Raw genomic sequence first — 27725 nt, forward strand, 5'->3', positions numbered from 1 at the left:
ATGCAAGAACACATAACCTAAATCACCTTGTTTTTCACAATGTATCACCATAATATAGCAAAGTAAGTGTTCATACCTTGTTTCAAGATGGAAGAGTGCTTGTGAAACCAAAAATCCCAAAACCCCCAAATTATCCCAAACTAGGGTTTCAAACTTCGACCCCAAAATTGCGTTTTCTCTGAAATCTCTCCTCACAATCACAAAGCTTGTGAAAAATTAGTCAATTTAGACCAAGATTCCACTCGATTTGGACAGAAATTGAAGGTTTAATGAGAGAAAGAAGGTGGAAGAAGAATGGAGGTTGTGAGTTCTTAGAGAAGAAGAAGATGGTGGAAAGGTGAAAAGTGAATGGGTGGATAGGGTTGATTCACGTGACCAGGGTTTATTGTATTAGATTTTGTTATTTTTTTTTTATATTCACGCGGACCCCAACCGACGGAAACAAGAAAGCTGCGTACCGTAATTTACGGTCTCACCGTAAATTACGGTGAGACCTGAATGCCCATTCTTGCACCGTAATACAGTAGAGAACTCCCGTAAAGCCCCAAACAGATCACCGTAAATTACGGTAATACCGTAATTTACGGTATTCACTGGATCCAAATTCTTTCACCGTAACTCAGTAGAGTTACACCGTAAAATCCATATTTTTTGAACATCCACCGTAAATTACGGTAGAACCGTAATTTACGGTGCTCGCTGGGCATTCACCTTTTGACAAAAATTGAAATTTATGTGATAAATTTTTTAGATTTTTAAGTTTTTCGATTTTTTTATGTTTTTTAATTTTTTCAAAAACTTGTAAAAATTACCCTACCCCCTCAAAAATCCCGTGTTGTCCTCAACACAATGTAAGAACAATTCGCAACCCGAATATCCCCACACTTGTTTCGAACACGGACTTCGAGGAACTAAGGCAATTGTGCAACTATACAAACAAAACAAAACGAAACTACTATGTACACTACCACCAAACCTGGGCCTTTTATGGTTGTTCCTCCTCGACCGGGCGTAAGATGTAGCCCGCTTTGTCAAGCTCCAAGTTGTTGATGTCATTGCCATCCAAATACGGCTTTAACCGGTGACCGTTCACCGTTTGTTGTTTCAATGTTCGCTCGTCTTGAATGTCAACATCTCCGAACCTTCCCACTCGTCGGACAACGTAAGGGCCCATCCACTTGCTCTTGAGTTTCCCCGCGAACATTTTCAACCTTGAATTGTATAACCACACTTTTTGACCCACTTCAAAGTTCTTCTTCTTTATCTTCGCATCATGAACTTTTTTCAGTTTGTCTTTGTATGCAGATGCACACTCATACGCTTGGTCCCTTATCTCCTCAATTTCATTCAGTTGAAGCTTCCTCGCCCGACCCGCTTCATCATAGTCCGCATTCACTGTTTTAATTGCCCAATATGCCCTATGTGCCAACTCCATAGGCAAATGACATCCTTTCCCGTAAACCATTCGATACGGAGTGGTATCAAGTGGGGTTTTGAAAGCCGTGCGATACGCCCACAATGCGTCATCAAGCTTGCTTGACCAATCTTTCCTATCCGTTCTAACCGTCTTCATTAAAATTTCTTTAATTTGCCGGTTAGATACCTCCACTTGACCACTCGTTTGCGGGTGGTACGGTGTAGCCACACGGTGATTCACACTATATCTCTTTAGCAACTTTCCAAAATTGAAATTTTTGAAATGTGAACCACCATCACTTATTATCACCCGAGGTACACCGAAACGAGAAAAAATATTGGATTGCACAAACTTACATACAACGGAATGATCGTTGGTCCTTGTGGCAATAGCTTCAATCCATTTCGACACGTAATCAACCGCAACCAACATGTATAAAAACCCATTTGAGTTTGGGAAAGGACCCATGAAGTCTATTCCCCAAACATCAAATACCTCCACTACCAAAATTGGTTGCAACGGCATTTCATCACGTTTCGAAATGCTTCCCATTCTTTGACAATTGATGCAATTTCGGGCATACTCACGAGCATCCTTGAAAATCGTGGGCCAATAAAACCCACTCGATAACACCCGATAGCCTGTCTTATTCCCACTAAAATGGCCCCCACATGCGGATGAATGAGCATGGGTCAATATCTCTAAAACTTCAGTTTCGGGAACACATCTTCTTATCACTTGGTCGGCCCCGATTTTGAACAAGTCGGGTTCGTCCCATATATATTGCTTCACTTGACTAGAAAACTGTTGTCGTCTCTTCTTAGTCCAATGATTTGGAATCGCACCCTTGGCCAAATAGTTAACGTAATGAGCATACCAAGGGGCAACATAAGTAGAAACGGCCAACAATTGTTCATCGGGGAACCGTTCATTGATTTCACTTGCATCATCTACACCTTCCAACGGGATTCGGGACAAATGATCCGCAACAACATTCTCACATCCCTTTTTGTCTCGGATCTCAAGATCAAACTCTTGTAACAATAAGACCCATCGAATCAACCGCGGCTTTGCATCCTTTTTCTCCATCAAGTACCGAACCGCACTATGATCCGAGTAAACCACTACCTTGCTTCCCCAAATATACGAACGAAACTTATCCAAAGCATACACCACCGCTAATAATTCCTTCTCGGTTGTGGTGTAGTTAAGTTGCGCTTCGGATAAAGTTTTGCTTGCATAATAAATAACCACCGGCTTCTTGTCAACCCGTTGACCCAAAACTGCACCAATAGTGGTATCGCTTGCATCACACATTATCTCGAACGGCTTTGACCAATCGGGTGGTTGCAAGATAGGCGCCTTGACCAAGTGTTCCTTCAAAACAGTGAAAGCTTGCATACACTCGTTAGTAAAATCAAACGGGACATCTTTTAATAACAAATTGCATAAGGGTTTGGTGATAACACTAAATCCCTTAATGAAACGTCGATAAAAACCCGCGTGTCCCAAGAATGACCTTACACCCTTAACATTTTTAGGAGGTGGCAAAGATGATATTACCCGTATCTTTGCCTTATCCACCTCCATCCCTCTTTCCGAAATCACATGTCCCAACACAATGCCCTCTTGCACCATGAAATGACTTTTCTCCCAACTTAGCACTAAATTTTTCTCAACACACCTTTTCAAAACCTTTTGCAATTCGTTGAGACAAGCATCAAAAGTAGTGCCAAAAATGGAGAAATCATCCATGAATACTTCGAGCGACTCTCCAACCATGTCCGAGAAAATACTCATCATACATCGTTGAAAAGTTGCCGGAGCATTACACAAACCAAATGGCATTCGCCTAAAGGCAAAGGTGCCATATGGACATGTGAAGGTGGTCTTGTGTTGGTCATCCGGGTGTATGGCAATTTGATTATAACCCGAATACCCATCTAAGAAGCAATAATATTTTTGACCCGACAATTTTTCAATAATTTGGTCAATAAAAAGGTAGTGGGAAATGGTCCTTAGAAGTGGCGGCATTCAATTTCCGGTAGTCAATACACACCCGCCACCCGGTAACCGGTCGGGTGGCAATTTGTTCACCACTTTCATCCTTGACTACTTGAATGCCGGCCTTCTTAGGCACAACTTGAGTGGGACTCACCCAAGCGCTATCCGAAATCGGATAGATGATTCCCGCATCCAACCATTTAATTACCTCTTTTTTTACTACCTCCCTTAGGTTTGGGTTCAACCGCCTTTGAGCTTCTCGTGTCGGTTTGGCATCTTCGGTTGTGATAATTTTATGCATAACAATGGATGGACTAATTCCTTTGAGGTCGGCAATCGTCCATCCTATAGCACCCTTGTTCGCTTTTAACACCTCCATCAACGCTTGCTCTTGTGCCAACTCCAAATTAGAGGCAATAATGACCGGTAAGGTGTCATTATCCCCTAAAAATACATATTTCAAGTGGCTAGGCAAGTCCTTGAGCTCTAACTTTGGTGGTTCCTCCAATGATGGTTTAGTACCCGAATCGATTTCCACCGGTAGACCCTCGAATTGGTGGGTCCATGGTGGTCTACCTTCTTTCATTGCCATAGCATCTTGTGCTTCCTCTTCAACCCGTAGTGCATAAGCATGTACCTGTTCAGAAAAGTCACACAGGCAAATATCCAAACCATCCTCCTCATACTCATGCGAGTTGCATCCATCTACTATGTCTGCCATGAAACACTCATCAACACCGTTAGCATTAGAATTGTTAGTAAAAACATTCAAACGCATTTTTCGATTTCCAAATGCCATATCAACTGTACCAAATCTACAATCGATAATAGCATGTGCGGTGCTTAAAAATGGCCGACCCAGAATTATGTTTTGTTGTTGTTTAGGGTCCGCCGATGAGTAGTCCAAAACTAAGAAGTCCACCGGGTAATAAAACTCATCAATTTTTACAATAACATTTTGAACCATACCCCGAGGCAACTTATGAGACAAATCGGCCAAAACAACCGTCGTCTCCACCCTTGCTAATGGACCAAAATCATATTGGTCGTATAAGCCCCCCGGTAAAATGCTAACTCCGGCTCCGAGATCTAGCAACGCCTTAGCCATTTGAAAATTACCCACTTGTACATTAATCAATGGCGTGCCCGGATCTTGGAGCTTAGGAGGCAGCTCCCCATTCAACACCGCACTCACTTGCCCGGTTAAATCCACCCGCTTAGGCACTTTTTTCTTGTTTTGCCTTTTTTGTGTACATAATTCTTTTAAGAATTTTGCATAAGCCAGAACTTGTTTTATTGCATCAAGGAGTGGGAGATTTATTTTAACTTGTTTGAACATATCCCACATCTCCTCCTTTTGAGGACCTCTTGACACAATAAAATTTTTCTTTCCCGGGTCAAGTAGGGCCGATGGAAATGGAACTTGACTCGGTTCACCCTCAACTTTTTCATTCTTTTCACTTTCACCCAAACCCGGTTTTTTAATAATTGGTTCTTTTGGTTTAAACGGTGAAAGTTCATCATCACTTTCCATTCCCGTGATATCCTCAACCACCCCCTCGACCAATTCGGGTGACAAATTGGCCTTAAACTCTTTCCCACTTCTTAGAACACTAACATGGTTAATATTAACATTACCTCGTGACGAACCATGTGAAGGGTTTACCTTAGTGTCGCTTGGAAGTTGACCCTTACCTTTCTTTAGTTCCGCCACATCGGTTGCTAATTGCCCCATTTGAGTCGTTAGTGATTGGATGCTTTTATCACGAACCTCGTCTTTTTGCATTCGCACTTCGTCTAGTTGGTTCCGTTTTTGCATCTCCATTTGCATGCTCTTTAGCATCTCCATCACCTCGTTTCCACCCGAAAGTCCCCCTTGTTCTTGACCCGTTTGATATTGTTTTTGATACCCTTGGTTATTCCCGCCTCGGTACCCACCTTGGTTATTGTAAGATGGCCGTGAACCAAAATTACCTTGGCTACCTTGAAAATTTGGGTTCGCTTGATTTGACGGGTTCCCATATCTAAAGTTCGGGTGATTCCTCAACCCGGGGTGGTAGGTATTAGAATTCATGTTGTTGTAGTTCCTACCACCTCCTCCTTGACCTTGACCTTGGACCGCATTGACTTCCTCGTATTGCCCTTCCAACATCCCTTGGCAGTTTTCAGCCGCATGACCTATTTCATTACACAAAGCACAAACATTATATATTTGATTAGTGGTTTGAACATTACCATCATCTATGGCGTGCACTTGTGGTCGGTTAGTGGTTGGTCGGGCTCTCCTTGAAGCTTGGGCCTTCCTTTTTGATGTAGTTGCCATGCTTTCCAAAAACTCCCAATCTTCATTCTCATAATTCGTTCCAAACGTCCCTTCGGTGATAGACATTAGATCACGTGCGTCTTCGGCACTCAACCCCTCATGAAAGGCGTTCATCAACTCCCATAACTCAATTCCATGATGAGGGCAGTTTTTAATCATCATATTAAAACGCTCAAACGCCTCATGAAACATCTCACCGTGTTGTTGTTGAAAGCTTCTCAATCCCTTCCGCGCATCATTGGTCTTTTGGGCGGTGTAGAATTCATCCAAAAAGGTTTGTTGCATCTCCCCCCATGTATATATTGATGCCGAAGGCAAAGTGTAGAACCACTTCTTTGCCTTATCCTCCAAAGAAAACTGAAATAAGACTAACTTGACTTCATCGGCCGAAAAACCTTGACTCCCAAAAGTGTTGCAAATTGAGTCATAAGCCTCTAGATGGAAATACGGCTCCTCCGTTGCTAACCCTTTGTACTTCGGTAAACTTTGCAACGAGTTTGTTCTTACTTCAAAAGTTCTCCCTTGGTTGTTGTGAGGGATAACCACCGGTGAAGGGTTTTGAGTAATGATTGGCCTGAAATGTGCCTCTATTCCCCTTGCTTGTTCCCTAAGATGCCTTCTTGGAACACCCAATCGGCCCCTTGGACGAATAGGACCCATTGGTCTTGGTATAGGCCCTTGTGGTGCAATTGGTTGTTGGGGCATCGGTGGGTATTGATTTGGCCTTTGAAATTGTGGGTATACATGTTGTGGCCTAACTTGTTGCAATGGAATGGGTTGTTGGATTGTTGGCCCTTGTGGTCTTGGCCGAATGTGTTGCGGTATAAGTTGTTGTTGTTGCATTCCACCAACACTCGCCATCCCTTGAGATTGACTTTGAACATACCCAAAATCCCCTTGATCACCATAATCTCCATAACCGTACCCATCATCTTCATACCCCTCAAAGTCTTCGAATCCCTCATCATAACCACCCCCTTGAATTCCTGAAGTTTGCCCAAATGGAATGGTCGAATACTGAAAACCCGACTGTTGTTGTTGTGGTCTAAAAGATGAAGTAGTATGCACAATAGTCGAATTGGGTGCAATTGTGAAGGTAGATGATGCTTGACCCGTAGTTGGGGGAAAGAAGTGAGATGATGGTGGGATTGTGGTGGATGGATCGTAAGTGATGGTAGGCTCAGTTTGAGTGGTGATTGGTTGAGTGGAGTTGGTTGGTGTAAATTCAGCAGTGGTATTAGGTAATGTAGTGTTTGGTGATGGTTGGGTGGAAGTAGGTATAAAGGATGAGGTTGTTTGACTGGTTGTAGGTGGAATCTGAGAATCAGCCATGATGTTTCTCGGTGTAATGGGTGAAGTGGGTGAACCAATGATTTTGTTTTCTCGCACTAAAACTCGGTTTTGTCGTAGCGTTCTTTCAATTTCCGGATCAAACGATAGCGGTGATGACCTGTGAGAGCCTCTAGTATGCATACACCTGAAGTACCTGCACACTAAACACAACCAGCGTAAACCCGAAAATAACAAACAAAACTATTAAACTAACACACGTTGCGCACTACTCCCCGGCAGCGGCGCCAAAATTTGACGTGATGTCGTGGGTCACGCAAATTTAATCCCTAAACAACTGTAGTTAGCGGTAGTAGGGTATCGAACTCAGGGAGTATGTGGAAATTGTGTTGATTGTATAGCTTTGTATTTAAACTAAAGTTAAACTAAATTGCAGAAAATTAAAGTTCAAGATTGTGGATTGTTGTTTTAGAAAACTAAATTAAGAACTAATTCAAATCAAAGTTGGTTGTAAACAATTAGGAGAGAACAATGATCACCCTAGGGTTCAGTTTCTTTAAACAGTTGTGTGCAATTTCACTAGAAAGAGTTACATAGACATAACTCGTGTATATGTGATTGAAGTGATAAAAGGGAACAAAGTACTCGGATTAGATAACGCGAGGTTGTTTCCCGATGACCTATTAACCAATAACCAACCCTAACCCTTCCCGTGATATCTCGGTTGCCAACGGCACCAAGAACGTACGATTAAGACTAGGGGTTGCAATATAGATTAACACACTACAAACAATCAAACATACACCATGACATTCAAGCAACGCAAGATATCATTCTAGAAATGCAGAAATTAAACACACAAAAGGTTCAGAAACATTCACCTAGGATGATCACCGAAGAGTTTAGCCGGACATGGCTCGGTGAATCATCATCAACATCAAACTAGTGTTCATACGAATCAAAATAACAAACCGAATGATTGAAAATGTTCACAAACCCAACAAGTTCTCCAAATTCGCCCCCAAAGTGTCCAAGAACCGTCAATGATGAGATAATACCAAAAGACACACCAAAAACCGATTATAATATGGCAGTTACATATTTTCCGTGCAGGCTCCACCGTAAATTACGGCTCCACCGTAATTTACGGTGGTCAACATTTTGTTACGGTTCCAGTCTCCTGTGTGGTGGAAATTGAAGTGAAAAAATAGTCTACCGTAAATTACGGTAGAACCGTAATTTACGGTACTCAGCTGCCTTCACTTCCTTGTTGTTCTTTTGTTCTCCTCTTGACCCGTTTTCCACCAAAGCCTCCAAAGGCTGCCTTTGATCCATCTTTTAGCTCCTAATTCGTACCTGAAACATAAGCATCGTAGTTATCTAATTCAAGATAATTACACGGCTAATTGGAGGATTATTTCATATTTTAACATGCTTAAGGGTTGTCCAAAGGACCACCCGTCAACACACACATCGATAACAGCCAATATCATGCAATTCTATTTCATATCTCAATCAGTAACATATTATTATTAGCACATAAGCATCATTAGGTAACTAATATTATTATAACAACAAAATTATCAAACATTATCATATGAGAAACTTCATGTAACTATGAATATCAACAAATAAAACCACTAACCAAGATTTAATCGCACCTGATGCTGACTCGAGAGAGGGGGGGGTCTTGTCTTCTTCCGTCGCACCACAAATAGAGGGGTGGGGGTAGGGTTAGTTTGAGTTATGTGCTAATTTGTTTACGTACTGTGTGCCTAATATCCTAATTTCAATAACCGGCACTTGGGCTCCTTGACATGTGAGTGTAAGCCCATCATGTATAAAAACTAGTAATTATGTGTATGCCCAACATGTATGTAAACTAGAAATCGGCCCACAAAACATATGTGTTATGTGCAGACTAGTAATCGGCCCCAAACGTATTATCGATACAAAGATTGACCGCTTTAGTCCTATGATATGTAACATGTACCACCATGTTTCACGTTTAGGGGATTTATTAGGGCTACAGTGTTGTGCGTAAAGAATAACCTACTTACATGTAACGAAGTTATAACACCCTACTACGTTTCACATAGAAAAGAGAAAACGGAAAGTTAAGGTCACAAGATTAGGCGACACTAACCTCGGAAGTTCGGGTTGTCACAACACTGCTCTAATACCACTTGTAAGGTCACCTAACCTAGGATCTCACTCAATGAAGACAAACACTAGGTGTGCGGAATCCACCTAGCAATCGACCATTGTATAATGTTGGATAAGAACAAAGGAGAATGAGAAGATCTGAGAATACACAGAGTATTCTCAGATGAAAATGATGAGATACGTCACACACAGTAGCCGCCAGACAATGCACACGTAAATGATTAGGGTTTTCTTGAGGCACAAACTTTCCACAAAAGATCTACGTCTTGTCATTTCACTAAATGTATATATACAAGACAAGTCCTGACCACAAAATTCAGGATATAAAAGGGCCCAAAGCCCATTACATGGTAAACTCGGACTGTGTTATATTAAACACAAGTCTTGACATTCTAACCTAGCAAATTCGGACTAGGACATTTATATATATGTCTGGATTACACAAGCATAAACTCGGACCTATAGACCATGCTTAAACTCGGACTCTATAGTCCAGACGCCATAAATTCGGACATATACATGGATAAATTCGGACCATATAAAACTATATATAATTTACATTTTAGACCCTTGAAGTTTGGAGAGACTGCACTTATCACCGAAAGTGCATTTACAAGTGGTTACCCAAAGTAAACAGATAAGGTCCTTCTAGGAAAACCTTCCCTTATTGAAAACACTTAATTAATATTATTTTTTTGAAAGGTATATTTCATTCACAAATACCAACCCCCCAACCAAAAAGGGCGACCACAAAACCAAATTACATCAAAACAAAATTACATCGCATATCCCATGACACATTCCTACTTTTGGATATATTTTTATACCATAAGACACCAAGGGACTTTATATCTTGTATAACCATCTCAACTTTAACCCCATATTCGAAAACCTTTTTCGCTCCTCGTATTCCAAAGCGCCTAGCACAAGACAATTATAATGCCTTTGAACGCCTTTTTAGCTATCCTCCCAAGCCCCACATGTTCATGCATCTCCACCAATTCTTTAACAGAGAACATATATAAAGGACCCACCTTATACCAAGCATTCACTCGACTCCAAACTGCTGAAGCAAGGAACACAACAAATGTTCCCCTGTTTTCGACTTAGTGTCACACAAGGTGCACGATAAATCTCCGGCTAAACAGTTCCTAGCCTAAAACGCATCAATCGTGGGATACGGTTCATCAACGCTCTCCATACGAAGATGTTGCATTTCTTCGGAATCCACTAACACAAATCGAAAACGTATCTACTGCTAAAGTCTGTGTCACTCCTAAGAAAACTCCTAACTGCTCTAACCGAAAACTCTCTTTGGCTGCCACCCAACCACACCCAACTATCCCTTCTACTAGACATCCTCACTTCATTAAGCATTTCGATTAAATTGGACAATTTGATTATCTCAGCAACCGAACTCGACTGCCTATACCATCTCCACAACCCCATAAAATTATTTGTATAAACTGATCGGAAACCTTGCACTTCTTCTCATTCTCCAGCTTGAACATATTTATAAAATGCTCCTATAACGTTTTAAAGTACAACCATGGACCTAACCAAAATATTATGTTTACGCCATCTCCCACCACACCTTTGAACAAATAGTTAAAGACTTAGGGGGTGTTTGGTGTTGCGTTTTCAAAATAGATTATGCGTTTTCAAAATAGATTTTGCGTTTTCAAAACTGCGTTTTGAAAAAGCATGTAGGTACATGCTTCTCCAAAACTGCGTTTTGGAGGCATATAATCACTTTTTCATCCAAACATTTTTTTAGATTATTTATGTTTTACAAACACAATAATCAAATAATCATTTCAAAACGTAATCCCAAACACCCTCCTAGTATTAGAAACTTTCACTTTCCTATTATTGACGACTTATGACTGGAGGCGGCGACCATCACTTTTTAGCACTGTGAAAGATGTCGATAACCGATTTCCGTAGATTCTTTGGCTCATTCTAACATCTCCACCCTTAATTAATTAATTTTCATATCTATCTACATAATATCACATTTATAACGTGATCCATTTATATTTCTTACCTTTTGTCTCTACACCCCAAACTTTTAAAACCTAATCATTTACTAAAAAATATAAAAAAAAAATGTTTATATTATAGTCTAAACTTAATTAATTGGTGAGTTTGGACTGTTACATCAACATTTATTTAATAATAATAATAATAATAATAATAATAATAATAATAATAATCCAATCTTAATCTTCAATCATGAACCAAACCCCGTATAAAATACGTTATCACGAACCTTCCTCTCCACCCCTTGTTTGCAAGTTACCGTATATTATTATTATCATCAAACCCTAATTTCATCTTCATCTAATCACCTGTTTTCGATCTCAATCGATCTTCTTTCACTGGATGGCTTCTGGATCTTCAAAAGGCTTTGATTTTGCATCCGATGATATCCTCTGTTCATACGAAGATTACGCTAATCAAGACCAATCCAACGGCTCTCACTCTGATCCCGCAATCGCCACTAATTCCAACAAAGTATGCAACTCTTCACTCTTGTTTTATCTAACAATATTTTGATTTGATTTGATTTGAATTTTTGTTTTTCTAGGGTTAGGGTTTCTTTTGATTTGGGGGTTTTATATTATAGTTTTATTGAGCTGTATATGATATGCATGTTATGATGATATTGGATCTGGATATAATATGTTTGTTGCTTGACTTTGATTGACTTTATAATTTTGATGTTTTTGAATTGGAGATATTGAAATTGTGAGTTTTTTGTGGCAGGAATTTAACAAAAGTAGAATGGCGAGAACATCAGTGTTTCCGAATTCGTCTTACAGTCCACCAGATGATTCCGGTAACCAGGAAGTGATTATCATGGCGGTCGAGAGATCCATGAAGAAACACACGGATAATGTTATGCGGTTTCTCGAGGGTCTTAGTTCGCGTTTGTCCCAATTGGAGTTATATTGTTATAATCTTGATAAGTCGATTGGAGAGATGCGGTCTGATTTGACACGCGATCATGGAGAGTCGGAAGCGAAGCTTAAGTTTCTTGAGAAACATGTTCAAGAGGTTCATCGATCAGTGCAGATTTTGAGGGATAAACAGGAGCTTGCTGATACGCAAAAGGAGCTTGCGAAGCTGCAACTTGCGCAGAAAGAATCATCATCCTCGTCTTCGCAGCAAAACGAGGAGGGATCTTCAACACCAGATGGTAGAAAGAAGGAAAGTTCACCGGATTCGCATGGTCAGCAGTTGGCTCTTGTTCCTGCACCCCAACCGCAGAGGACTCCTGAGCCGGTGGCTCAACCGCAGCCCCAGGCTTATTATTTACCTCCAGCACCGTTACAGGCCCCTGCACAGGTTAATCAGACTCAATACCCGCAGTCGCAACTGCCACCAACTCAACCGCAGCAACCACCACCGTCGCAGATTCACCAGGTACCGCAGTATCAGCAGCAGTGGACACCGCAACCACAGGTGCAACCACAGGTGCAACCACAGCCGGGTATGCAACCTGCGACCCGACCCGCATCACCTCAAGTTTACCCTCAGTACCTCATGACTCAACCACCGGTGAACCCTTCTCCTGAACCAGCACCAAACAGTATGCCGATGCAAATGCCCTACTCCGCCATTCCCCCGCCTGGCTCTAGCCAACCAGTGAGTTACTCGTATGGCGGACCAGTCCGTGCCCCTCAGCCTCAGCCTCAACCCCCGCCACAGCAACAGCCACCGCAGCATCTGAAGCCAGGCTATGGAGGACCGCCAGGTGATGGTTACACCTCTGGTGGTGGGCCCAATGCATACATGATGTATGATAACGAACCAGGAAGGGTTCAACATCATAACCAAGGTGGTCAGTTTTACCCACCGAATCAGCCGCATCAAAGCGGTGGTGGCGGCGGTGGTGGTGGTGGGATGATGGCACGTCCAGCGCAGCAGTTTATGCACAACCATCCGTACAATGAACTGATTGATAAACTGGTAAGCATGGGGTATCGTGGTGATCATGTTATGAGTGTGATTCAGAGGCTGGATGAGTCTGGACAGACTGTTGATTTCAATGCGGTTCTTGATAAGTTGAATGGGCATCCGTCTCAGAGAGGGTGGTCTGGTTGATACGGGTATGACTGTGTGTTGGTTTGTGTGTTTTGAATAAGTTATTTTAAATGTGATTTGGTGTTGACGATGGTTGTATGAACGGGGAGGGATGTTTTAGTTTCTAATCTCTGTTTCTGTGGTGGTTGGTATGTATGTACCCTGCGTTGCTATTTGCTAGTTCTTGACTGGTGTTATTATAGAGAATGCTAGTTCTTGACTGGTGGTGCTATTATATGACTTTGTTTCAGCATTTGAAAATAAAGAGGTTATTCGTGTAAGTTTCCATTTTGTGAAATGTCTTAATGTGTCCGACTGGTCTTGTTTTTTTGTGGTTCATTGTGTGACTGTGGTTCATACTCCTTCACGAACGTGATTGCAGTTTACTTTGCGTGATTCATTCTTGAGTTTATTTTTAAGGATGTGAGGTCACATTGGGAAGTTTGCAATGTAAGTAAGTGCTAAAGCTAACTACATTGTGATAGCTAGTGGGTCATCTTAAGGCACCTGCGACGCGAGTATTGGGGTTTTTACCGACACTTGGTGGAAGTGAGATGGCAAATGCAATGAGAGGTAGAATGGAAAGTTCATGGGCTCGGACGAGGGATGGACATTGCAAATGCGATGACGCGGCCATTGCTCTGAATTGTATAAAACTAAAGATTTTTCTAAAAGTAAAAAATAAAATAGTATAATATTAAATTATTACGAAAATGATCCATCAATATTGCATAAATTTATATAATAATTTTGACATGCTAGCTATCATTCTATGCGTCTAAAATGTTGTCGTGCAGAAGGAAGAATAGGAGTTGAAAGCGAAATACCAATAATTGGAGATGAGATCACAACCTAAAATGCAATTTGAATTTATTCTAACAAGTGTTTCATACTTTGTACCAAGCAAATTTAAACTAAAAGGCATAGTGGGATTGTTATTTTCCTTTTGTTTCTTGGGTGGTACGTACCCTGACTGACTCAGATAGATAACCAGCCAGCCAGCCAGCCAGCCGATGGTTTAAGGAGAAAACCTTCAAACATAAAACCTTTCAATATCAAGAGACGGTCGGTGGTTTGTCGAAGACGGTCCCTGTCTCTCTACAATTGCAACACACACACACAACAACAATGGGCGCTTCGCTTCCTCTAAAGAGACGTGATCTCAACTACTTTGTTCACTTTTTAGCCAATTGTTAGAACCCTAGCTACTCTCATGGATTGATAGGGCTATATTTGTTCATTTTTGTGACAGCTCTCTGGTTCAAAGAGGGAGAATTGACCGAATGGACACTGGTTTAAACTCCATGGTTGGTAGATCATGAGCATTGAGCCATTCAGTTTGAATACCGAATGAAGACCGATGTACTTTATCTGACTTCAAGAGGCGATATTCTCTGTTGGTATGCTCCAACTCCGGTTTATTTTTAAGTTTTTCACGCTTCTTATGTTAACATTGAGGTGTAGATGAAAAGCTATTGTTGTTGTTTATTGATCACCAAATGTTCGATAAAACCCCCCAATGAAAGCAAGGTGGTGTTATAAGCTGACATTACGGGTATCAAAATTTTAATCGGTCAATTATGGTTTTAAACATTTATAACATCCGTTTTATTTTCTTGAAGTAGCCTCTCTATCCCCAAGGGATAGAGGTAAGGCTTGCCTACATCTCACCCTCCCCTGACCCTACCACTAGCTCTGCTATTGGTGGGATATACTGGGTACGGTTGTTGTTGTTGTTGTTTTATTTTCTTGATTTTACAGGTTGACTCTGTGATTAATTACTTGAACCGTAAATTAGGCCCCGTTATGTTTCTCGAAATAAGTAGTAATGTTTTGTTCATGTCTTTATTTTAATTCAGCCGTTCAACAAAACTTTCATGATCAAGAAGCAGCTCGCGAAGAAGATGTGGCAGAATAGGCCCATTCCTCATTGGATTCGTATGAGAACCGACAATACTATCAGGCCAAATTTTGTTTTGTAACAATCTCGATTTTAAAGAAAGATGCCATCTTTATTAACAACTAACAAGTCGTTTATTTTTATTCAGGTACGATGCAAAGCACAAGCATTGGCACAGAACCAAGCTTTGGTTTTGAGGTGTTTTCTATGATCTGTTGTTTTTTTGCTAAAGGCTACGAATTTAATGATGAATTTGTTTTATCACATGTTTTCAATGTACCTTAAATGATGGTGGACTATTTAGTGTTTTGATCTAAACTGTTGTCCGCTTATTTAGTAGTAGCTATGTTATGGTATACAAATGATTAATGCTACCAATGTACTTAAAAGTGCATCAATTGTGTGTGCTTACTTAGGCAAACCACGGTGCAGCATAGGCACCTTGAACACACACAATGTGAGCTACTTGCAAGCGAGGCGAGCACCTCATTTCATTTGGGCGCAATAAAATAGGCCGTGCCAAAACCAGCTCAAAACAATTGAAACTAACCAAAAACCAATTTAAAAAATGTGGATATTCGTCACAAGCAATTGGAATTGTTGTCTGCAATTGATGCGCTATACACATGCAATGTCGTAAAGGAAGTAGAACAACTAGATTAGTTTTCATTGTTTAGACTAACTTCATCGCTTCAGAAGTTATGTCGCCCGAGATGAGGTAGATTTTCGCCCAGGGGCGCAGCTTAAGAGGGGGGGGGGGGACCCCGAGATTTTCACTCAGCAGTGTTATATATGTAGTTTTCGTATAGAATTTTTTTGGTATAATCGTTTTCGACCTCCCGGTTCTATATAAATTTTTTGGTATATATGTTTTTGACCCACCGTCTTCATTGTCAAGCTTCGCCACTGTACGGCCAATTAAAGTGCATCCTAAATTGATAGACATCCGACTCTAAGAGCTTGCTTTATTTTGAATCTTGTGCCATTCTTGCTTATATGTCAACTACATATTCCTCTCAATTGTATAATAGGCGTATACCTTGATTTTTGTCTCTGAATAAATATATGGTTTTCCAACATTTTAGCAAATCATCCATTCCTTCGGCAACTTCTAATGAAATCAACAAAATCATCTAATGGCAATTTCTGTCTTTATATATATACTAGTTCAGAACCATGTGTATTACACGGGTTGAATAAATATAATTTTATATAACAAATAATAAAAAAATATATATCTTTAAAAATCTCGTTTATTACACGGGTTGAATAACGTAACATTATATACCAAATAATAAAACAATATATATTTAAAATCTCGTTTATTACATGAGTTGAATAAATGTAATTTTATATATTAAATAATAAAAAAGTTATATTTTTAAAAACCCGTGTATTGTACGGGTTGAGTAAATTTAATTTTATATATTAAATAATGAAAAAAGTTATATTTTTAAGAAACTCATGTGTTATACGGGTTAAGCACATGTAATTTTATATACCAAACTATTAAAAGTTATATCCTTATAAACCCTATGTATTATATGGATTGAATAAATCTAATTTTATATACTACATAATAAAAAAAGTTATATTTTTAAAAGCCCTATGTATTACACGAGTTACATAAATATAATTTTGTATAGTAAAAAATAAAAATCTTATATCTTTAAAAAATCTCGTTTATTACACGAGTTGAATGAACCAGAATCTAATAAAAATTTATATCTTTAAAAATATCTAATGGATATACTCGATATACGATAGATGGAGGGATTGCGGTTATGGTTCTTATAAATTTCACGTAAACATAGTGATTACCGTATTTGAGTTGAGAGTTGAACACGAAAATAAAAGTATAGAACCAATAAATATCGATTAATATTATTGTTTACCCCTTATAAACATTTTTAAAATAGGTTCTAACCTTAACTACTTTAGTTTAATAGAATAAATAAATCATTTACATTATATTAATTTATATTTAGCGTACATCTTTTGTTAATTTCAGGATAAATAATTTTGAAATCTGATAAATATTTTAAAATATTATATTATCTCCTATACGAATTGTTTAAATTTATATTAAATTAAATTTTATAATTATCTATAAAAAATAGATGGCTTCAATGAATGACATGTGTCATCTCATTGGTTTCTTTTATTATATAGTACTAGCGGTAAGACCCGTGTGCAAACACGGGTGGCTTTTAGAAAACCATGCATAACACATATAAATGATCAATATGGGTATATTTATAGACATACAAAAATAAGTCAATCGGTAAATACTTAAAGTTTAGAGTATAAAAAATACAAAAATATACAATTTGTTAATCTATTGTGAACGAAATAACATTTGCATTCAAGCATGTTCCTTCTCCAAAAAACAATGTTTTAACTCAATAGTCGTTTCAATCCCCTTCAACCTCCACAAAACACTATTTTAACCCAACAGTTGTTTTAAACCACCGTTTTAACCCAACAGCGCTTTCAACCACTGTTTTCTTCACAAAACTCTATTTTAACTCAACAGTGGTTTCAAACATCTGTTTTCATCCATCTGTTGACCAAAGTCAACAGATGTATCAACCACTGTTTTATTTTCAAACATCTGTTCACAACAACAGAGCTTTCATCATTTAAACAGACCTTTGCCAATATTACAAGCTTTTAAACTCTCAAACCTAAATATTTATTTAATTAATTTAAATAACAAACATGGTTAATAATTTTAACACAACTAATTATATAAAATATGAAAGTGTCAAACAGAGGTAACTATATAATAAACAAAGTTCAAAACACCAAACACCATTCAGTAAAATACGACATAATAATTTCTAATCAATAGGCGAAACAGTAGTCTCGATAAATAAAGCTCCTTTCGGACCATTGTAATTGTCAACATGTTGGAGGTATTTCAAAACTTCATTGCTCAGATCAAATTCAACCATATCCCTCCAAATGCTTGTTAGCAGTCACTTGTTGCTTTCAATTATATTAGTCCTTCGGCGCCTATCTACATAATCAACAACATGAGGATTATTGAAAACAAACACCTTGATCCAGCCTTCTTCTTCATATCTGAGCAAATCAGCAGTTAGCTCAGCAGACTTTCCAACAACAATCAAATGCAGCCTCTTTGTGATGGTTAAAAAATGCCATTGGCAAGGATTGACTACGATACTCTCGGGAAAACGAAGCATTCTGAAAGTCTTAGAAAGAACTTAGAAAGCAAATATGTTCCTCTCACCTGGTGGATACTATCACACCCAGACCGCGTAAAACAACAAATTGCGGTGGAAACGTCGGGGAGTGTCGTAACAGAATCATTGTTTCATAACACATGGATTGAAGTTCTGTTTTATTGAATTAAATGTATTACATTGTATCAAAACTAGAAACAAAACATGAACAATTAACTTCCATTGTTATTAAGTCACTAAGGCCTTGTCCATTCCTATGTGAGCATGCATCAATATCATCATCAAACATCACCAACTATGGTACCTGAAACATATGTGAAAATACGTCAGCATAAAAATGTCGGCGAGGACATAGATTTTATGTGAGTGTCAGATTCATGGCTCGTTTTACCTTTTTTAAATAATTCAAACAATTTTGTTATTCGATATCAGAAAAACTTAGTTTTGTAAAATGTTTATATTGTGAATTGAAATAACCAAGTTAAAACAGATTTGTTATTAGTTATAAAACCTCGATGCTATGAATCTTAACTCAAAACATTTGTTTAAGTAAAACCCAGATCGTTAATTATTTTTGTAATAAAACTCGAATGGTTTATATTGTTAGAAAAAACCATGTAATATAACTTCGTTTTGATAACCTTTGCCCAAGTGATCTAGATAACGCAACGATATATAATGTGTTACAAGCACTTATATATAGGAAGTACCAGCGACGTATCCACCATGCTTTTAACACATTACACCCGCCCCGTTACCTAATCACTTCCCTAACCCAATGGTTTAAACAGTATCACACGGTTCACATAATCAAACAGTTACAAACGGTTCACATAATTAAACAGTTACAAACGGTTCACATAAATCAAACAGTTACAAATGGTTCACATAATCAAACAGTTACAAACGGTTCACATAAATCAAACAGTTACAAACGGTTCACATAATTAAATAGTAATATAAACCATAGCATTTGTTTAAAAGACTCGAAAACATTTGGCACATATGAATCACCCCAAAACGGTTTAAAACGGTAAAAGAGGGGAACTATGTACTCATTTGAGGATGCTTAGAAGTCTTGACTAACAACCAAGCAAAGCTAGAGGGATCACGGAATCAAACGGCACCTAATATAGGTAACTACATTAATAACCAGGCCTAAATCAGAAGATCAGATAGAAAGAGGTTTTGTAAACCAAATGAGTATTGGAACTCATATGACATGGTTTAACAAAGCCCACATACCAAAACGAAACCTATCCTAAGTGCTTACGACCCATTACGACCCGTTTAGGTAGCTTACGCTACTTTAACGCGTCGTTCGTGTAAAACGCGTTCGGACCGCCTAACTAGTCCTTTGACAAGTATTATATGCCTTAACACATCTAACAATGTTGCCTAATCAGTTTAGATGTAAAAATTTAGGTTACATATGCTTAAAATGAATTAATGCGTAAAAAGGGCATTTTGGTCATTTTCCTAAGGCATATAAACTACCTATCATACAACTACTTAAACGAAGTGACCATATGGTATAACCTCGGAAGGTTATTCCCTATATAACTATGGTCACAAAACATGTTTGGTCGGATCCTAATGATCGATCAAACGGGTTAGGTTCGAAAGTCTAAGCGGTTGTTTAGACCGCTTATCTTACGACCCTATATAAGCGCTAATCTAAACGTGACGAGTTAAACATGTTAAAACATGTTTAACGAAGTTAGAAAACAAGTTTGATATCTAAACAAATGGTTTTGATACCCAAGAATAGTTTGGTTGCAAAATACGCATAAATACGTATTTTGACCGAAACTATGACTCGTCACTACGCCTAAATAACGTGGTAATCAGTAGGTATAGTCACAAGAGACTATAACCATTGTGATTATGCTCACGTTACGAAGTTCAAACGAACTTCGTGTTGACCTTTGACTAGTCAAAGCAGAAAGTCAAACATTGTTTGACTTTCACGCTTAAAAACGCATAAAAGAACGAAAGAAACTTACAAAGGGTCCAAGCTAGGAAGAACTTGATCTAAATACTCAGGTATGAAGCATAAAGCTTCAACTTAGAGCATAAAATCAGATCAAGGTGTGAGGAGCAAATGAATTCTAAGTGGGTATTTATAGATTTCGGTCCACCGTTAAGATCGTTCCTCGATTCCCGAGCTTCAATCTCAACCATCCATGTGTGCCCACAGAATTAGAATACCATGGGTGCTCAAAACAAGCCCCTAGTATGAAGAAACCATGTGCAAAACCCATGAAACCAGCTGCTGAATTGAAAAACAAGTTTTCTGCTCTGAGCTGTTTACACGGGCCGCGTAAGAATAAGCTTAGGCTTACGCCCCAGGCCTAGCAAACTTTGGCAGATTTACAATTTTAGCCCCTGCAGTCCCAAAACTTGGTTTTCGATGCATTTTTTACACGTTTAAGCCCCGTTAACCCCATTTTAAGGATCTAAAATGAAGTTAAAGCATAGGGAATATGAAACATGCTCAAAAACATCTTGGATGTCGGTTCGTTTGGTCGTACGGTTGCGTTATTCGGGTAATTACGGCGGAAGTCGTAACGAACGCTAAAACGATCCAATTTAAGCGACGAATGGAATTTTATCATGCCAATCACTAAAATAAAATATTTTAATGATTACATAAATTTTTGGATGTCCGGATAGGTTCAGAATGTAAGATATGCGCGAAAATGCAAACTTATGCACTTTTTGATGCTTTTAGTCCCTATTGATCAAATAAGTTTATTTTTGCGCACCAAACACCTCAAAGCCTATTTCTAAGCTATATAAAGGATATTTAGGGCATATTTAACTTATGACCAAGTTCCGGAATGTCCGTTATCATTCGATTCGGTATACTTTTGCAGTTTGATGCAAATAGTCCCTGTGATCGAATAAACTTGATTTCTGCATACCAAACCCTCCAAAACTTATTTCTAAGTTATGTAAAGGTTATTTAAGGTATGTTAAGCCTATGTCACTGTTCCGAAGTGTTTGTTGCATTAAACTGGTTATATTTACGCATCAGATCGCGTATAACCTTCCAGAAAGCGATTTAAAGCTCGAAATCGAACAAGAATTGATATGTGCAAATGATACACATATTTATACAAATCCCAAGTATGAAACACAATATTTCATTGATTTGGTATTTGTTTGATGGTCGCGGAGGCACAGGTGTCACAGTCTCCCCTACTTTAAGAAATTTCAAACCAAAATTTATTTGTAGGAGTCTGTCTGTGACGTTGTGCTAAATAATTGTCTTGCATGGAATCTAGAGTGTTTATCTATTTGCGTAGAATAACCCATCAAAGATACGCAAGGCATAATCCTGTCATTTCCCTTAACGGATATTCTTCAGAAACGAAAATGAACGGATGGAGTCATTTTCCTCAACGGGTTCCTCATAAATGGAAATGAAGGAATAATCAAAAGGATGTTCATTTCCCTCAACGGACATTCTTCAGAAACGAAAAATGGACGGACAGAGTCATTTTCAACGGGTATTCTTCAGAAATGGAAATGAAGTTATAAACAAAAGGTATTCATTTCCTCAACGGACATTCTTCAGAAACGAAAATGAACGGATGGAGTTAGTTTCAACGGGTATTCTTCAGAAATGGAAATGAAGGAATAAACAAAAGGATATTCATTTTCTCAACGGACATTCTTTAGAAACGAAAATGAACGGACAGAGTCATTTTCAACGTGTATTCTTCAGAAATGAAAATGAAGGAATAAACAAAAGGATATTCATTTCCTCAACGGACATTCTTCAGAAACGAAAATGAATGGACGGAGTCATTTTCAATGGGTATTCTTCAGAAATGGAAATGAAGGAATAAACAAAAGGATATTCATTTCCTCAACGGACATTCTTCAGAAACGAAAATGAACGGACGGAGTCATTTTCAACGGGTATTCGTCAGAAATGGAAATGAAGGAATAAACAAAAGGATATTCATTTCCTCAACGGACATTCTTCAGAAACGAAAATGAATGGACGGAGTCATTTTCAACAGGTATTTTTTCAGAAATGGAAATGAAGGAATGAACAAAAGGATATTCATTTCCTCAACGGACATTCTTCAGAAACAAAAATGAACGGACGGAGTCATTTTCTTCAGCGGGTATTCTTCAGAAATGGAAATGAAGGAATAAACAAAAGGATATTCATTTTCTCAACGGACATTCTTCAGAAACGAAAATGAACGGACGGAGTCATTTTCTTCAACGGGTATTTTTCAGAAATGGAAATGAAGGAATAAACAAACGTATATTCATTTCCCTTAACGGATATTCTTTCAAAAATGAAAAATGAATAGCTAGTTCATTTTTCCTCAACGGGTGCTTTATCAGAAATGGAAATGAATAGAGTAAACTCTAGACACATGACAAAACTTGCTGTGGTTTCTGTGCACTAAATTCCATAATTATGTATGCATCAATAATTACGTAATTCCTTGCACGGTCCGCACAGTGCATTTCATAATGTGTAGGGGAAGGAAATCAAACGAACAAACCTGTGATGAATGTGATTAGACCGCCATAGGGTCCTTTTAATTAAATCAAATGAATGATCTCTTTGAATAGACCACTAGGGAGTCTTTTCAGCTATATCATCACATGACATTCCTAACCAGATTTTTGAGTCAATCTTTTTAACTAGACCTCTCAAGGGGTCTAATTATGGGATAGTACTTTACAATCCAAGGGTCTTAACTATTACGTAGAAGCCCATTAAGGATTTGAGGTAGTACCTTTGGATATCCTACTATGAATCCCTTATACGAAGATATGGAAGATTCTACGAGGATTTGGATAACGAAAATTCGGATTACACAAAAACATAAAAGAAGACACATAATCACATAATTTTTTATCTTTGGACACGGGTATTTAAAGCACACCAGGAATCCAATCCATGGATTTCATTTGGCACTTTAAACATCTTCAAGAATCTATCTATGAAGATATGAAGATCTTAATAGGAATTCGGCTTTTGTCCTTATTGAATCGTAATGTATGTATTAAAGCATACAAAGAATTCAATCAAGGGCTCCGATGAATGACAATTATCCACAAGGATCTAATTATGAGGATAGAAAGATTCTATATAGATTTTGGAATTTGTGTAACGAGAGGTGTTTCGAAACCTTGCACTAGACGTGCTTAATTTGATACACAAGGTAGAAAGTTCATGAAGTTGAGGTGCTAGATATGCCAAGGTGACATATGAAGCAGAATTTGGAGGTTGAGCAGCAGCAGGATTTGCAACAGCTTTACTTTGGATAGCAAAGCGGTACATTTTAACCAAATGTCCCCATCGTTCATAGTGGGTACATTTGAAACAGGGTATTTGAATTGGATGATGACGGTTGCATTGATTGCACCAAGAAGCGGTTCCCTTATACGGCTTCATCCCTGAGGCGAGTCATGGTGATAGCTGAATCAACGGTTCTCTGGATTACGACGCCTATTCGCTAGGCAATTGCAGCACCTGGTTCGGACATTTGAGTGTTGTTGCGATGAAGAGGCATCTTGAAGCTAATGGAAGGCATGGGAGGAAGCAATCGAGATGTTATCGGAAAATCAAAACAGAATGACAACGCATAAAAATTGTGATCATTTGTTTGTTACCTAAGGCAAACAAATGAGATGGTGACTAATCAAAGTAAGTGGGTTATATTAATGTATCGCGAAGACATGCTTTAGCCTATAAGTGGACACTCACCCCAAGAGTTCCCAGGTAAGAGTGACTGGTCCGATTATGTAGATTTGTACGAACACTCTAGCCTTAGACAGAAAGCTCTGAGTACAGGCATCCGCCCTTCCAGATTGCACGTGTTCACATTATAAGACCCAACCTTGACGAGATTTTGAAAACTTTGAAGGTTCAAAACCTTATAATAAATCATCCTAGAACAGATGATTGGTTTTCAAAGCGGATTCGAAATTTGTGTTCTTGTTGTGGTTGTCACCTAAGGATAAGTGACGGTATTGTTTTAAGATCTAAACACAAGAATCTTGTGTTAGGGTCCTAGGAAGGTTATAGTCTAGGTCAAAGCATTACTAATAACCTAATTCCCTATAACCATGAGCTCTGATACAAACTTTTCTGTCACGCCCCGACTGCGTAAAACAACAAATCGCGGCGAAAACGTCGGGGAGTGTCTTTACAGAATCATTGTTTCATAACACATGGATTGAAGTTCTGTTTTATTGAATTAAATGTATTACATTGTATCAAAACTAGAAACAAGACATGAACAATTAACTTCCAATGTTATTAAGTCACTAAGGCCTTGTCCATTCCTATGTGAGCATGCATCAATATCATCATCAAACATCACCAACTATGGTACCTGAAACATATGTGAAAATACGTCAGCATAAAAATGTCGGCGAGTACATAGGTTTTATGTGAGTGTCAGATTCATGGCTCGTTTACCTTTTTAAAATAATTCAAACAATTTTGTTATTCGATATTAGAAAAACTTAGTTTTGTAAAATGTTTATATTGTGAATTGAAATAACCAAGTTAAAACAGATTTGTTATTAATTATAAAACCTCGATGCCATGAATTTTAACTCAAAACATTTGTTTAAGTAAAACCCAGATCGTTAATTATTTTTGTAATAAAACTCGAATGGTTTATATTGTTAGAAAACCCATGTAATATAACTTCGTTTTGATAACCTTTGCCCAAGTGATCTAGATAACGCAACGATATATAATGCGTTAAAAGCACTTATATATAGGAAGTACCAGCGGCGTATCCACCATGCTTTTAACACATTACACCCGCCCCTTTACCTAATCACTTCCCTAACCCAACGGTTCAAACAGTATCAAACGGTTCATATAATCAAACAGTTACAAATGGTTCACATAAATCAAAGAGTTGCAAACGGTTCACATAATCAAACTGTTACAAACGGTTCACATAAATCAAACAGTTACAAATGGTTCACATAACAAACAGTTACAAACGGTTCACATAAATCAAACAGTTACAAACGGTTCACATAATTAAATAGTAATATAAACCATAGCATTTGTTTAAAAGACTCGAAAACATTTGGCACATATGAATCACCCCAAAACGGTTTAAAACGGTAAAAGAAGGGAACTATATACTCACTTGAGGATGCTTAGAAGTCTTGACTAACAACCAAGCAAAGCTAGAGGGATCACGGAATCAAACGGCACCTAATATAGGTAACTACATTAATAACCGGGCCTAAATCGGAAGATTAGATAGAAAGAGGTTTCGTAAACTAAATGAGTATTGGAACTCATATGACATGGTTTAACAAAGCCTACATACCAAAACGAAACCTATCCTAAGTGCTTACGACCCATTACTGATACGTGGTTGAAAACCGGTGTTCGTTATTGCATAACTTGATGTTTTTACATAGGTTTTAAATTCGGATAGCCTACTTTTAATCAAATATGTGTTTTGCAGGTTTGATAAAGTTTATGGAGCTTTCGGGAGCTTTACGAGTTACCAGGTCGAAAACCGGAGCACCGAGATGCGTTACGGATCAATCGGGATTGCAAGAAGTGAGATTTGGAAAAACGGAGAAGGAGAACCCATCGCCGACGGGTCATGGGCCGTCGGCGACGCCCCCTTAAATCACCCGTCAGCCAAATGTTCCCGTATACAGACAAACAAGGCGTCGGCCGGTTTTGCAATTTTGGGAGCTCGTCGGCGACGGGGGTGATCCCGTCGGCGACGGGTAGCGGAATCCAGCATCGCGAATTTCTTGTGTTTGGTGTTGGGGAGCAGTTCTAATTGGCCAAGAGGCATTCAACTCGGGAGTTACACTTTACTAGGAGTTTGAATCTTCATCTTGGAGCCAACATTCACTCACCATTCATCTCTATTCCATTACTACTCACAATACAATCCGAATCATCAAGAATCGAAGACCATCACCATCTTACCAATCAATCATCCACAAACCCTAATCCTTCCACCATCATCATCATTCACCAAAACCCTAATCATCCACCATTCATCCATCCTTCAAGCTTCAAGATGATCTCCATCAAGTTCCAATCATCCGGTGATCAAGCTTCTTCAACCATGAGCGACTAATCATCTCGGTTTCACCCCGGTGTAGGTAGTTGTTTAATTTAGGGTTTCGAATTGTTTCTTGCTTCAACTTTGTGACAAATTGTGTTTGATTTTTGAAACCTTTGACAATAGTTTGCATTTGTTTCGTATTCGTAAATTGTCGAACGATGTTGAAAGTTATGACTTTACGAAATGGTTATGTGTAGTATGCATTGTCTTGGTTAGGTTTTACTTGTGTTGATTACAAAGTGCATTCCTGTCCATTTTTTGAAGCGTTGATAGTTTTTGGCACCTAAGTCACGGTACACTAAATCCGCTAATCATATGCAATTGAGTTGAATCTAAAAACTTGTAGAAATCCTAGGTTGACAACTACCGAAACCGGGTGTGAACCCTTTCTCTTATTATTGTTTAGTAATCAATTTTCTGGCAATCATTAATCATTAGTTGTTAAATAATTAAACCAATTTCATTAGTTAAATTCACATCTTTCAATTAAACAAAAGCACAAAAATATCTAGCAAGCTTCATAATTTGTGACACGTTTTGTTCTAATTCAATCGAATCCACACACAAACCACATACTCTTCGTGGTTCGACCCCTTGCTACCACTAACTATTTGTTAAGGGTAAATTGGGCTTATAAATATTATCTTTGACCGGAGCGCGACACTCCGATCAAATTTTGGCGTTGTTGCCGGGGAGTGCGTGCGCTTTGTGTTTGGATATTGTTTGAATTTGTGTGATTAACTGTTTAAATTGCATAATTTCTTTTCTTGTACTTGTCTTTTTCCTTGTTACACGGGGTGTGTTACTTGTGCAGGTTACAGGTAGTGCATGCATACGCGGAACTCCGGGAAGACTTCACCTTTGGTCTACGAACCGGAAATTGAAAGAGTTGCAAGGAGAAATTTAGCAAGCCGGTTAGAGGCAACACTTGCTTCTAATCAAATCACCACAACACCACCACTCACACCGACCATTGAAACTGATTCAATGGCAAACCAAAACCAAAACCTTAACTCGAACCAAGTCTAATACCGGAGCAACTTCAATCCCGGTAACAACAATACCGGACCACCCACACCACCTTTCCAAAACCAAAATCCCAACAACAACCAAAGAACACCCCAACAACAAAACCTTCATCGACAAACCTCCTTATCCCTCAACCTTGATGACCGGAATGTTAATTCCGACCGCCGAGGAAACCGAGATCGTGGCAATC

At 38.6% G+C, this 27725-nt stretch overlaps 2 protein-coding genes and 1 non-coding gene across 3 annotated transcripts; all 3 read left to right on the forward strand.

Moving 5' to 3' along the window:
- The first annotated feature begins 5874 nt into the window (after positions 1-5874).
- On the forward strand, positions 5875-5980 carry LOC118489494. Its single transcript, XR_004887514.1, has one exon. It is a non-coding gene; the product is annotated as a small nucleolar RNA R71 (small nucleolar RNA).
- A 5461-nt stretch (positions 5981-11441) lies between these two features.
- LOC110922278 (vacuolar protein sorting-associated protein 27) lies at positions 11442-13587 on the forward strand. Its single transcript, XM_022166584.2, has 2 exons — positions 11442-11717; positions 11970-13587. Exons 1-2 carry the CDS (start codon positions 11586-11588, stop codon positions 13308-13310), a joined length of 1473 nt encoding a protein of 490 aa, XP_022022276.1. The 5' UTR covers positions 11442-11585; the 3' UTR covers positions 13311-13587.
- Positions 13588-15160: 1573 nt separating this feature from the next.
- LOC118489171 (60S ribosomal protein L39-1-like) lies at positions 15161-15386 on the forward strand. Its single transcript, XM_035986850.1, has 2 exons — positions 15161-15252; positions 15338-15386. Exons 1-2 carry the CDS (start codon positions 15167-15169, stop codon positions 15384-15386), a joined length of 135 nt encoding a protein of 44 aa, XP_035842743.1. The 5' UTR covers positions 15161-15166.
- Positions 15387-27725: the final 12339 nt, after the last annotated feature.

Source organism: Helianthus annuus, chromosome 17 (assembly GCF_002127325.2).
Source record: "Helianthus annuus cultivar XRQ/B chromosome 17, HanXRQr2.0-SUNRISE, whole genome shotgun sequence".
Taxonomy (NCBI): domain Eukaryota; kingdom Viridiplantae; phylum Streptophyta; class Magnoliopsida; order Asterales; family Asteraceae; genus Helianthus; species Helianthus annuus.

Bases quoted from the DNA above. Each gene is read 5' to 3' on its own strand.
- LOC110922278 (XM_022166584.2), top strand. From the start codon at position 11,586: ATGGCTTCTGGATCTTCAAAAGGCTTTGATTTTGCATCCGATGATATC. The intron at 11,718-11,969 runs GTATGCAACTCT...TTTTTGTGGCAG, and splicing joins TCGCCACTAATTCCAACAAA to GAATTTAACAAAAGTAGAAT.
- LOC118489171 (XM_035986850.1), top strand. From the start codon at position 15,167: ATGATCAAGAAGCAGCTCGCGAAGAAGATGTGGCAGAATAGGCCCATT. The intron at 15,253-15,337 runs GCCAAATTTTGT...ATTTTTATTCAG, and splicing joins AGAACCGACAATACTATCAG to GTACGATGCAAAGCACAAGC.